The following is a 14512-nucleotide window of genomic DNA, read 5'->3' on the forward strand; positions in this document are numbered from 1 at the left end:
CGGTTTTATGTTCATATTTTATTACAAAGAATTTTTTCAGAGAACACGGGAGATACTTCAAAAGAGTTTATATGATTAACGTTGTATTATCAATCATCAATGTCAATCATAGAGCAGAGGGACAGTTTGAGGATAACAAATGTCATTTATTTATTTATATTTTAAGAATTTGCGATTTTTTTAACATTCAAAGTTTAGCTAACACGTGCTGCTTACCTTATGGTGTTAAGCAACTGAACAACCCAGATATGTGTTTACATGAAGGTGAGCAGCAGTGTGCCAATCAAAGCTGCAGTTGCTTGAATTCGAAAGTGGGCGTGTGCGGGGATCATGACGTCAACGTCAGACAGATCTCAGCGCGTTCGATTACAGCGAGCTTTTCAAAGTTTCGATGGATCGTGCTTTAAAACGTCGATCCTGCGGCCGCTCCGCACTACATAGAACCAGATAAACGGCCGTTTTATTTTGGCGTGAAACAGAATCGTTCCTACGCAGTGACCTTTCGGAGCTCGAATGCAGAATATCGCGTAGGAGTCGCTGTGTGCGCGGTGAACGTTTGATTTCTGCCTGTTTTCCTTCACAGCTAAATGGAGTCACGGGTGGAATTCAATCGAGAGGAGATCAACAGTACGGTATGGGAAGTTCCGCAAAAGTACATTTGCTTGAAGCAGATCGGAACTGGAGCTTATGGCAGCGTGTGGTGAGTAAGTTCCTGGCAGACAGGTAGCCGCACATGAACTGCATCTCAACAGGTTATCACATGCATGAAGAATGGCAAGCCGCATTAGCATTCATTGCTCTCAACGAACTGCTATTTTGTTAGCATTCATAGTGACCATTATTAATTCTATTCGTCATTAGTACTTGCTACTAGTCACTATATCCTAATACTGAAAAGTATTTCATGCGTCATCTTTAGTTACTCATTACTAAATAGTTAATAATAAGTACTACCATAGTATCTAGTGAATGTTTACTAGCAAAAGCAATCCTGGTACTGTAATTTGTGTGCAGAACTTCCTTCCTATAACCTGGTTGTAGCTTAAATTCTAATTGATCAACTTATAAAATATTGTGTGGAGTTATATAATACACATATGTAGGGGCAGTCTGAAATCAAACATTGGCCTGATATGATAGCCAATTATAATTCTGTTATGAATGAAAACTGATATGGTAGAACTCCATTTTTTTAGACTGTTTTTAAACGTGATTTACGTGAAATCACATGTTTCAGGTGGAAGCCAGGTGTCAAATGTTGAAAAGATGAATGAAACTGGATGTTTTGAAGTTTAAAAAAAAATTTTTTTGACTCTAGTTGGAAATTTTCAACATCCGGTAATGTGCAAATGAGCTGACATTCCTACTGATGTCACCAATGTATCATGCATTCCTAATTTTCTGAGGAAAATCCCGCCTAATTCATCTGTGCTACTGTATTGTGCATGTACTATGGCATTCATATTATTGCTAAAATTAGTCATGATATGATCTATCCCAGCAGCATTGACATTTCCTGTTTGATGCCACAAAACCTTCACAACTGCTGTTAGATCAAACTCTGGTGAAAGTGGGCGACTATGAAACCCACATGCTCTGACAACTTAGCCCTTGCAGCAAAGCAGTGTGTGTGGATTGTATCAGAAAACGTGCTTGTGTAGTTTCTTATTTCAATATTGCACTTTCTGTATCAGTTCCTGAATCTGTTAGCTACTGTTGCTTCTTGAAACTTTAACCTCAGTTCATAATGTTTGGGCATTATAGTGATTGTTCTCCCTATCTTAGCTCGGCCATCAACAATAAAACCAAAGAGAAGGTGGCCATCAAGAAGCTGCACCGACCCTTTCAGTCGGAGATCTTCGCAAAGAGAGCCTATCGTGAACTGAGGCTACTCAAGCATATGAAACATGAAAATGTAAGTGTTGTCTATGCCTGACATGCCTCGAGGTCAGATCTTGTTGCTTTCATTGTTAGTGCTAGATTTCAGCTCAACCAGAAAGACGTTTCAATGGCTTGAGTGGCTTTTACAAGGCACAAAAGACTTGTATCACACCATACTCATTGTTTTCATTGAGAATGGTGCGAGTATCAAAATGTTTAGCTTAGCGTGCTGAGTGTGTGTGTGTGTGTGCACAGTACAGGATACTTGTGGCGCCTGGAGACAATGATGATTGGTTGCAGTGTCATAAACTGTGTATTAATAGTATCTAAAAGATACACAGAACACTGAAACCCAGGCAGCCTTATTCAGACCATCTAACACCATTATAATGTCTTGAAAAGACGGTGACTCACATCTTGCCTTTTTGCTGTCCAACCCAAGGTAATAGGCCTGCTAGACGTCTTCACTCCTGCCTCCAGAATGGACAACTTCCAAGACTTGTAAGTCCTTAATGAGGCCTGTGTATGTGAAATCTGTCTGTTAGCCATATGTCCTGAGACCGATTTAAAGAAATAGTTCAGCCATAAATAAAAGTTCTGTCTTTATTTACTCAACCTTTATCTCTTTTTTAAATAAAACGATAGTTCATAGTGACTTTAATTTCAGTCTGATGTAAAAGAGCTGCATGAAGATTCTTTTCTAATGGAGAGAATAACTGCTTATGGGTTTGAGACAACATGGTGGTCATTATATAATGAGAGGATTTATTTTTTGGGTGAACTGTTCCTTAAATAAAAAGAGAAATAAGCAGTTCCTTTCTGTTTTAGCTACCTGGTGATGCCGTACATGTACACAGATCTCTCTAAAGTCAAGGGCGTCCTTACAGAAGATCGGATCCAGTTCCTGGTCTATCAGATGCTGTGCGGGCTAAAGGTTAAAACGAAATACCATCTCACATAGAGAGGCCAAATTTTCCTAACCAGGCATGATGCAACAAGTTTCCAATAGTTTCTCCTCGCATGGAAAATGAAAATGGCGTGTTAATACAATTCCGTTCAAAGGTTTGGGGTCAGTAAGATTTCTTTTAAAGAAATCTATACTTTTATTCAGCAAGAATCCATTAAATTGATCAAAAGAGACAGTAAAGAGATTTATAATGTTACAAAAGATTTCTATTTCAAATTATTTTCTTTTGAACTTTATTCATTAGTGAATCCTGATTTTACTTATTTTTTATCATGGTTTCACAAAGATATTAAGCAAGCAGCACAACTGTTTTTAGTGTTGACAATACTATGAAATGTTTATTAAGCACCAAATCATCCTATTAGAATGCTTTCTGATAGATCATGTGGCTGCTGATTCAGCTTTTTCATCATGAATTACTTTTTAAAATATATTGTAATAATATTTCACAATATTACAGATTTTACTGTATTTTTGATCAAATAAATGGTGAGAATAAGAGACTTCTAAAATCATTTTAAAAAAAATCTTACCAACCCCAAACGTGTTTGTGGATTTACTGTGCATAATTTATCAGTGAACTTTACTCTAAAAAGAGAAATTGCTCCCCCTCCAAAACAACCACAATCCTTTAAATTCCTGATGATTAAAACAGTTTTGCTTCTTTCATTTTCCTTTTAGCAAGAATCACATTATGGAAGTAAAAAATTGTTGCGAATGCAGTTTCCTGTTGACTAAATGTCTCACAATAGTAAAGTAACTGAATGTTTGAGAAAAAAGACCAAATATTTGGCACTTGTAAATCACATCAGGCATTCAATAGGTCAGAAAAGAAACGTATCTACCTGCAAACGCTTTAATTAATGCAAAGCAGTAATACTGCAGAAAACCAGACATGCACTTAACACCATAGTAAACGTCAGTTTTGATGCCAACGTTCAGCGTATGCATAGAGTCAAATGCATAGCCTTTCAAAGTACACTTGATATGATAGTGTGTGTGAACAAAGTGTACATTGCATGCTTGGTTAGGAAAAATTGTTCTGCTTGTGCTCAGTGAATTGTATGTATGTGTAAAAACAGAAGTATACTTTGGGTTTAGGATCGTTGCCAGAGGGAATGTTAGTACAGTCTTTCTGATCAATCCTATTAGTGTAATCAAATACTAAAACATAACACTGTGAAAAATTTCATAATACTGATTTCTTTTTTCTCTCTGTCCCTCTGCTTTTCTCCACTCCACAGTACATTCATGGTGCTGGCATCATTCACAGAGTAAGTGAGACTGGCAGTGAATAAACAGCATCTGCTCATAATTATCATTTCCACACATTGCTGAATTAAAGGCACATGGCATCTCTTGGGATCGTTGTAGCTCTTCGCTCCATGGGGGAGTTCATCTCCATGAATTACATTTACTTGCAGCTAATTCGCTAATATGTATTGATCAGTGGACTACCAACAGCCATTAACTACACCTCCTCGAATCTGAGAAGATCCCTCTCATTTGAAGAGTAATAAATATAATTTATATTTGTTAATAACTATTTTACAACAGCTTCAGTCATGTCTCATCCTGATAGTTTTAATATAATGTATTGCTGTTGTGAGTAGGGGTGTGTGACGGTTATTATATAACCGTGAGACCGACGGTTATAGTTGAACACCGTCATTAGAACTCTATAACCGGCAAAACCGTGTTATTAAAATATTTTTTACAACAAAATTTTATCATAGAGAATGTTTAAATACGAATTAAAAACAATTGTTAACAGTCTGTGTTATTAATGGTCTACGTCGTTTCCAGCTGTATTTGATTCTTTGCCAAGTACCCCCTGACCGACCGCCAATCATTTGAGATAGAAATAAAAGCTATGACTATGATATAGTGATGTGCCATCATTATGAGATTTATTAAACAAATGAAAAACATTTGCAATAATAAACATTAGCAATAAACATTTGCAATAATAAACAACGTATCATTACCGATAACTTATTGTGCTGTTTAATTACCCCTTGACTGGCCCCAAACATGTTTGATAAAAGAAACATATACAGTGTGTATATAGCCTATATGATGTGTATTACATTTTAGCTCAAAAACAATTGTAATAAAAGATAGGATCATAAGATCCGCAATATATCGGGAGACATGGTTTTTACCACTTAATGAAGTTTTGTTTTGTAGAAAACCTTTCTTTAAAGCGAATTTCGTTTTGTACAAATTGTATGTTAATTTTAATAAATGTTTCATCAACCAATTGCATGTATTTAATAAATAAAAAGCAAATATAGCAGACAATATAATAACCGTGACATGGAGGCGCCGGTGCGCCACGTTTACTTGCATTGCATTGTGAACTAGAGCGCATCTCATCGTAAATGAGTTTTGCTGCATCCTTTCTAGAACAGACAAGGGCTTTCTTGCGGCTTGCATCAGCAGAGCATTGCATCGTCCATAGACCGCAAAACAATCAGCGGATGGCGGGCGGGTGCGGCTTTGAAATTTAGTCAAAAAACGTTGGTGTGGATGATGAGTTTTGTGATGCGGTTGCGGATGAAATAATACCCCATCCGCGTATCTCTATCGATAACAACATTGAACACTACACAAATGTTAATTTTTTATTTTTTATTTAGGCGATTAATTTTCCATAGTGACATAGGAGGTGCCGGATCCAATAAAAAAGGTTCCGGAGTGAACTTTTTTTTGTAAAACGTTTAATTAACTGGATTCATAAAATTGGCATATAACCCTACTGTTCAGACTTTTTAAAATGTTTTTGAAAGAAGGTTCTTATGCTCACCAAGACAACAAGGTATTTGGTTACAGAAATAAACAGTGAACAGCGCTGGATAGCAACTGATTATATGTAATAATTTCCTTGTAATTGGATTACATTACATTTTAAAATACGCATAATCAGACTACTGTTGCATTTTTATTGATTACATGATTGCTTGATATTCACAAAATGGCAGTAATTTATTCATAATTTATTGATTCTCACTTATTCTTCTTTTCTATCATTTCAAGAACAGCCTATTGCTTGTGCAATTCCCCAATACTATAAGACTTTCTGAATATACATAAGTCAGAGGCCATACAGCATAACAAATAAAATATTTAATCTTTTTTGTGTTGTTTTTCGATTGTTTTAAAATGTTACATTTTTATGAATTAATTAATTATGACCTTTTCTTCAAGTTACGAACCCCCTGCAGTTCCTTCGCAAACTCCAGTTAATAATGTAATGTTTTTCTACATGCGAGTTCTGAAATGTACTACCCTGGAAATCCAGAGTTCTCGCGAGAGCACAAGTTGAATTTGCTCAGCGAGTTACTCTGGTGTCGAGTAATGATGCTCATTAAATATGCCCCTCGATCTGAGCTGCACCAATCACATCGGGATATCTGATATAGGCGGGCCAGAGGCGAGCTAAACAGAAGACGACAGCGCTGTGACGAAGTCATTAGTAAACATTGCAAGATGGCAATGGATGAACACCAGTTGTTTAAAACTGCTTTGGCCGCTACTAGGTGTAATAGATCCACTGGAGGCAAGTGTAAATGAGAACCCAAGTGCAGTTTATTATCAACAAAACCAAACACGAAACAAAAACATGGCGTGGCATAAAAACTTAAAACAAGACATGAACAGACTCACAACAGTGGTTACAGGAAACAATACTTGACCTAGACACATGGCAAACATGAGGGCTTAAATACAGACTTAATGACAAGACAAGGGACACCTGTGAACAATGATCAGACAATTAACCAATGACAAGACACATGGAAGGATCACATGACAAACAGGGAATCACATGACAGACATGGAACCATGACATGAACAAACCCAAAACGTAACACTAGGGCTGTCACTTTACGTTCGAAAATCGATTGCACAATCGATCGGACCAACCAACACAAGTTTCGAAAACGAAAATAGGGAATCGATTTTAACGGCCTTTTCTCGGAGTGCGTCCAGTTCGTCACGATACACGACTTCTGCATAATGTGTCTCTTTTTACTACAAAAATGTGAATTCTGCCGGTATTCAGACAGTCTCGTGCATACAGATTCGGCTACGGTCTACAATCGCCTACGTAGGCGAAATTTGTTTGACATTTCTAATCGTAAACACAGCTATGTTGAAGACTGCAGTAATGTTTTTCATTGATGTTATGGCAGTCCACTCTGCTTATTGTTTTTCGAGAACGTTGCACTCCTGTTTGTCATTGTGTACGAAACTTCACGCCAATAAATCATCAGGAATATTGCTGACTTTTGCGCGTCTCAAGCGCCCTCTTTACGTTCGACCTAATGCGTGTTAGTTGTCCGTGGATTCGCCTATATTTGGCGTTTAAAATGGAAACGTCTTTAGACATGGAAAATCGATTTTACAATCGATTCAATGAACACTTATGTCTCAAAAATCGAACAGGATTTTTTTACAAAAGTGACAGCCCTAGCCGCTACAATGAACGAGCTAGACTTGGCTTTTTATCTAAAAGAGGAACAGAAGACGGCACTCGAATCGTTCCTTTGCAAGAAGGGCGTTTTTGCTGTTTTGCCAACCGGATACGGCAAAAGTCTAATCTACCAGTTAGCTCCGCTGGTAGCTAGGCGTATGGGGTTTATTGTTGTGATTGGTCGTAGTGTTATCCAATTGCGTGCAGTGAGATTTTTAAATGCATGCTTGATGCCGCCCCTCAAGCTGGCCGATTTTCATTAGCCGATGCCAGACCTTTAATCTTTCAGATTTAGGTCTGGATTTCCAGGCTAGAAATGTACTTTATTGTGTCTCTAATTCTATTCATATCAGTGAGTTCAAGGCTTTTTGCTTTGGGTGAGCTTTCCTATTGTGCATTGTCCTACGAGTTAATCACGGTGGTTTCCTGTTAAGTGAGGCAGTGTCTGTACATGCTTAGAACTGTTTGAATCCACCCAGCTCACTTTGAATGTGAAAAATACAGCTTGTGTAATTCAGATTAAAGATTTGTTAAGAAACCCACTATGATCTTTTGTGATTGTTTAAGAACAATGTCTTTGTAGGAAGATTAACACCTTTCTGCATTGCAGGACCTCAAACCAGGAAACCTGGCTGTGAACCAAGACTGTGAGCTGAAGGTCTGTGCCACCATTCTTTTACCATAAAAGAGAAAAGACATTTGATAGTAACACGTTCCTTTGCTCTGGCTGCAGATATTGGATTTTGGCCTGGCGCGTCACGCGGAAGCGGAGATGACAGGTTATGTTGTGACGCGGTGGTACCGGGCCCCTGAGGTCATTCTAAACTGGATGCACTACACGCAGACAGGCAAGATGTTTGTCATTCTTTAAGATGTATATTGCTACTCAAATTATTAACAAGAGTTACTCAAAAGAAAAAAAGATTTTCATAAAATATGAGGTAAATAATTAATTATTGATTCAGTCATCTGTTATAGTCCAGTTAGTTTCTTGAAAGCTGTCCAATAGCACCTCTATTGGTCTATATGAGCATTTATAGCATTCTCTCATTAGGATTCATAGGTATACAATAGTGGCCAGAAGTGATCTCCAGCCTAGGCAAATTGACATTTACATCCTTTATTCCAAGCATTTGTAAGCATATTGCATAGTTGTGCTGGGAGTCAGTGTTTGTTTTGTTGTTGTGATAACGCAATGAAACATGCCAAATTGTGTGGACAATTTTTGGCAAGGCTATCATACAAAGAAATTATGAACGCATGCTTAAACGAGAGGTAACCATCCAAATGTTAATAAGTGATTATATTTGTAGTCAATATATGCTTTTCTTGTGAGCTTTTTGTTTTTCTATGGATTTTTTCCCCAAAATAAAATAAAACCTCTATCTTTAGTTTGCCTTTTTTGCCAAATAATTTTCAGATGAATACCTTAACCAAGTTTAGTGTTTTGTCATTTCCTTATGTTTAAAATATTTTAAAAATATCAAATGTTTCCCCATATTTTAATAGTTGAATCAAACTTGTAGGATCATTATAACAAATATCCCCTCCATACTTTTGGCCACTACTGTAGTTCTAACACAGAATTGTTTGGATAGACATATGGACACCTTCCAGTTAAATGCATAGAATTTATTTCTAACAAATTTACATATGTAAATCTTTACCAATCATCTTTTTTCTTGTATTTACCATTTACAAAAAAAATTGATGAATTAAAATGCCATTAAATGTATTTTACATATGGTAATGAATTGTAATTAATAAAAATTCAAATATTTCTGCATTTGCTGGCTGTGGGATTGTTGTCAAAGTACTGAACTCAGTCACCTGTGATATTACTACACATATATGTGCTCTTATGTTGGGACTGACAGAACTCGATAAACAAGTTCCTCCTAACCGTTAGTTTAGAACTCCGAGTATTCTCTTTTTCACATGAATATTAATGGGATAACATTCATATTTACTGTGCTAAAATATGTATAGTTATGTTTTCTAAATAAGGATAATAGATAATCTAGATATCAGTCTTTAATTGCCAGTTAGTCTGAATGTGCTCAGATTATTTTATTACTAAGGTCAATACTATATTGCTGAGTTCAGTATTGCTGCGTGAATGTATAGTATGACAAATGGTTTGCATTCTTTTAAGGACTGGTTGTAATCATTATCATAGTTCAATATTTGTGATTGTTGCCTTTTTCCTCCTTTCTAGTGGACATCTGGTCTGTTGGGTGCATCATGGGTGAAATGTTCAATGGAAAAACACTCTTTAAAGGAAAAGACTGTATCCTTCAGCATTCACTTTGCCTAATATTTTACTAAATGACCACATTCTGAGGGCTAGATTAAAGAAATTTAAAGGAATAGTTCATCCATAAATTAAGTTCTGACATTATTTACTCATGTCATGTCCTTCCAAACCTATATGTTGTTGCATTTTTATATATATATATAAAAAAACAATCATTGTGTTCCTCTTCAAATATTCTACTTTATAGAATATTTTAAAATAACAGCAGCATACAGGTTTGAAATCATTTTCATTTTTGGATGAACTATCCTTTTAACATTCTGATTCTTAAATTTCACTGACAAACAGGCACTGTTATTTAGTTAATTGTGATTGCATTAAGAAATGCTGTGCTCACTGCATTCCCTTTTGTCTTGCTTGTCAAGAACAGAAATAACTTGGAGTTGGAAATGACATGCTGTGCATTGCCTTTAACTTTTGACATTCAGACATGGATCAGTTGACTCAGATAATGAAAGTAACAGGAACACCAGGTCCAGAATTTATTGAGAAACTGGAAAGCCCAGAGGTAAGACATTTTCAATGCAACCAAAGATAGTATATTTAATACGTGGTGTGTCTGGATCTTGATTAAATGTGTGACTGATGCAACTCGGAAATGAATTGCTAATGCGATGCGAAATAAGATGGTCTTGAATATTTTGGGGGAAATTTTCAATTTGAATCATATTGTGTGACAGTTGCTGTAGCTACTGTGCTCAGCTGTCATCCCCGATCTTGATAAATGTCAATATCTCTTCACTGCTGTTAAATAGGCTAAGAGCTATATCAGATCCCTTCCCCACTACCCACGCAAAGATTTCTCTACATTGTTTCCCAGAGCCAGTAAAAAAGGTAAGTAATACCCCAATAAAATTACTCCTTTGTCATGTTGTCACATTTAATGCTTAGCAAGATACTTATTTCAGTGTAAAACTTATGATTTAGTTTGACTGCATAGTTACTACCTGTCAATGTGATGCATCATTATTTCTGACAAAAATGACAAGATGCTGGAGCAATTGCAACAGGGCAATTTAAGCAAGTTTTTACATTTTTATACCAAACTTCAGGTACAATGTCACCGGAATATATGGCCACACATATTCTGCACTATTTCACTGCAGCGGAAACTTCAAGATTAGTTATTATATATTGCAACTTGGAATTTAATAGGCATCCCAAACAAAATATGAAATGTCAGCCAAACAATTTAATGACATTATTCAATGTTTCGTTTTATGTAACAAGCTTTGTTAGCTCTGCAGATATTTATAGATTTGGTAACACCTTACAATTAGTTAACATTAGTTAATGCATTGGGTATTATGAACTAATGATGACCATGATGTGTTTTAAAACTTGACTCTAATGTTATACTGGCATATTCTAGTACCTTAAACCAAGCTTAATTAGACCCGACTAGCCCTAATAAAGGATAAAAAAAATGACAAAATAACTATAGAGTGCAACTGTCGAGTTTCAGAAGTAAAAACTCCATTCGGTTACTCCATAGGGAAATAGATTTTTATTGATAACTTATTAACCTTTAAAGACAGACTTACTGTGAACTATGAGGTTCTTAATCTACATTAATACAATACCCATAATACAGAAAATTCCACCAATCAGTGAGTCGTAACAATCACTATTTGCTAAAGCCATTAAAGGATTAGTTCACTTAAGAAATCAAATTTCCTGATAATTTACTCACCCCCACATCATCCAAGATGTTCATGTCTTTCTTTCTTCAGTCTAAAAGAATTACGGTTTTTGAGGAAAAAAATTCAGGATTTTTCTCCATATAGTGGACTTCAATGGGGTACAATGGTTTGAAGGTCCAAATTGCAGTTTCAATGCAGCTTCAAAGGCTCTACACGATCCCAGCCGAGGAATAAGGGTCTTATCTAGCGAAACGATCTGTCATTTTCTATAAAAACAATAAGCATTTATATACTTTTTAACCTCAAATGCTCGTCTTGCACTAGCTCTGCGATGCGCCACGCATTACGTAATCACATTGAAAGGTCACCCGTGACGTAGGCGGACCAACTGTTTACAAAGTGAACGTGCAACTAAGACTAAGTCAAACGCCATTTACAAAAAAAGGTATAAATAAAAGGTAAAACAACGATGTTGTACGATTTTGAGTTTTTTGCCCTATCTTTTTGAACCGGAACATTCGTGACCTTTCAACGTGATTACATAATGTGTGGCGCATTGCAGTGCTCGTGCATGAGTATTTGTGGTTAAAAAGTATATATATATATATATAATTATTTTTTGTCTTTTTTTTTTTTTAAATGACCGATCGTTTCGCTAGATAAGACCCTTATTCCTCGGCTGGGATCGTGTAGAGCCCTTTGAAAATGCATTGAAACTGTAATTTGGACCTTCAAGCCGTTGAACCCCATTAAAGCCCACTATATGGAGAAAAATCCTGCAATGTTTTCCTCAAAAAACTTAAAAGACAGACATGAACATCTTGGATGACGTGGGGGTGAGTAAATTATCAGAAAATGTTTATTCTGAAGTTAATCCTTTACGTACTGAGTTTTGTACCTTTTGTATTTTTGTCCCGATTTTCAAATACCTTTAAGCTTCAAAGCAAAGCTTGTAATGTTATAATTCACCTCGTAGCTGGTTGGCTTGGTTCATGGCTTAACACGCTTTAACAAAGACTTTTTTGAAATCCCTATGGAAGAAATGAATAGACAAAATACTTCCGGAACACCAAACGCCGTTGAAAAAGTGGACGGGCACTAATGCACTTTATTGTCAAACAATAGCTCAGCCTGCCCTGTACTAATACAATAATGCTCACATAATAATACATGTATCAGCTCTTGCTATTCTAATGCTGTCACTTTGTTTCTGACACATTGTGTCCCACATTTGCCACTGTAACTAACCCCAGCGGTAGAGATGCTTGAGAAGATGCTGGTGCTAGATGCTGACGCTCGTCTCACTGCTGATGGTGCCTTGACTCACAGTTATTTTGATGGCCTGAGGGACCCAGAGGACTGGCCAGAGCCCACATCGTACGATGACAGCTACGACAATGCCACAATGCCCTTAGAAGAGTGGAAACGTGAGCAACAGATATTACACGGATAGTTATGGTCGCTGTATTTTATAGTGACATAAATTGTGTATGCAAATGTAACATGACTATTTTTTTCACAGGTTTATCATTTAAAGAAGTGAGGAGCTTTGTTCCTTTCCCAAGAAGAGATTCAAAGAGAAGAAACACACTCACAATGTCCTCACAGTGTTAGTGGGTCTGACATTAATGCTGTACTGTATTGCAATTATGCAATTTAGTCTCCGCCTTGAAACAATTTAGAATGTTTATTCACTCCTTAAAATATATATATGAATGGCAGTATTTTGTACAATAAGCAACTCCTTTTGGACAGTGGGATATCTGGGCTTCTGGTGAATGAGCTTTTTATTTTTAGTGACAACTGTGGTAATGTAAAGTAAAGTTGTATGATAGCTTTGTGTGGGGAGCAAAACAAACTAAAATCTTCATTCTGCTAAATGTTCTTATTCTTTCCACAAAAAATAATTTTATTTTTTATTTTTTATTAAACTATCTCCTGTGTGCTATTAGGTTACAATGCTCTATAAAAGGACAGCCATATACAATTTCATGTATTTTTGTGTTATGGGGGCTTATTATTAAAGTATTTCACAATCTGTATACCATTCAAATTTTGGGGTTAGTAAGATTTTTATTTTTTAAAGAAATTAATACTTTTATTTATCAATGATGCTAAATAACATTGATAATAATAATAAGAAATGATTCTTGAGCAGCAAATCATATTAGAATGATTTCTGAAGGATCATGTGACACTGAAAACGGAAGTAATGATGCTGAAAATTCAGTTTTGCATCACAGGAATAAATTGCATTTTAAAATATATTAAATTGTGATATTTCACAATATTACAGTTTTTTTGGTCAGATAAATGCAGCCTTGGTGAGCATGAGACTTATGTCAAACCTTTAAACAAAAATCTTACCAACTCTAAACTTTTGAATGATAGTGTATATATAAAAAAAAGAAAGAAAATGTTTATATATATATATACTGTAACCACTGTTACTGACTTCAATTAAACACTTAAAGAAAGCTTTAGTATTGTGAAATGTTTACCTACTTAAAGTCAACATGAAATGGCAATTACGACCCATTTACTTTGATAATCTGGTATATTTTCTGAGTGAAACGGGATATGCTACTAGTAAATAGTTTTCTGGCATTGCCTGTTTTTCTAGCGAGATTTTTATCCGATGGGAATTAAGAATAGTAAAATAGTGGGTGTTAAAGTTACATTCCATAATGAAGACAGATGGTTAAAGGGGAGAGATTTAGAATTAAGAGCGACTGTTAAGTACAGTTATTGCATTTTATTGAAAGATTACAGAGACATTTTTATTTGGATTAACATTTACAGACAAATTATTCACATTAAGACCAAGAATGTGTATTAAGACAGTACATAGGGTCAGTTCTAATCTCATGTTGACTTTATGGCTTGTTTGTGCTACTTTCAAATCCTTTGAAAGGTGCGACAGGATGTTTAGCTTGTGGAAGTGATTGATTGGCAATGACAAATGGCACCATCAAGGTATTGAGTAGCACATTGGTGTTAGAGATAGAGATGTTGTTATAAAATGTGGGATCTGACAAAGACTTGTTGACTTATTTTTCTCTTGATTTTGTGTCGTTATTGTTTGTTGTATGTGATAATGCATGCATTAATCAACTGTACTTGAAATATACCTATGTCTTAAGTAGCTTCTTGACATTTTTTTCCCCTCTCTCTCCTGAAAATGAGATTCTCCCTCCCTCTCTCTCTCTCTCGTGCAAACTGTGTTT

At 35.9% G+C, this 14512-nt stretch overlaps 1 protein-coding gene across 1 annotated transcript; it reads left to right on the forward strand.

The window, feature by feature from the left end:
- The first annotated feature begins 310 nt into the window (after window positions 1-310).
- Window positions 311-14430, forward strand: mapk13 (mitogen-activated protein kinase 13). The gene is made up of 12 exons (XM_082189173.1): window positions 311-700; window positions 1786-1915; window positions 2324-2382; window positions 2710-2815; window positions 4093-4122; window positions 7936-7983; window positions 8059-8173; window positions 9544-9615; window positions 10071-10150; window positions 10398-10476; window positions 12539-12712; window positions 12808-14430. The coding sequence occupies exons 1-12, from the start codon at window positions 588-590 to the stop codon at window positions 12897-12899; spliced, it is 1098 nt and encodes a 365-aa protein (XP_082045299.1). The 5' UTR covers window positions 311-587; the 3' UTR covers window positions 12900-14430.
- Window positions 14431-14512: the final 82 nt, after the last annotated feature.

Source organism: Leuciscus leuciscus (genome assembly GCF_965113295.1).
Source record: "Leuciscus leuciscus genome assembly, chromosome: 13".
In the NCBI taxonomy this organism is placed as follows: Eukaryota; Metazoa; Chordata; class Actinopteri; order Cypriniformes; family Leuciscidae; genus Leuciscus; species Leuciscus leuciscus.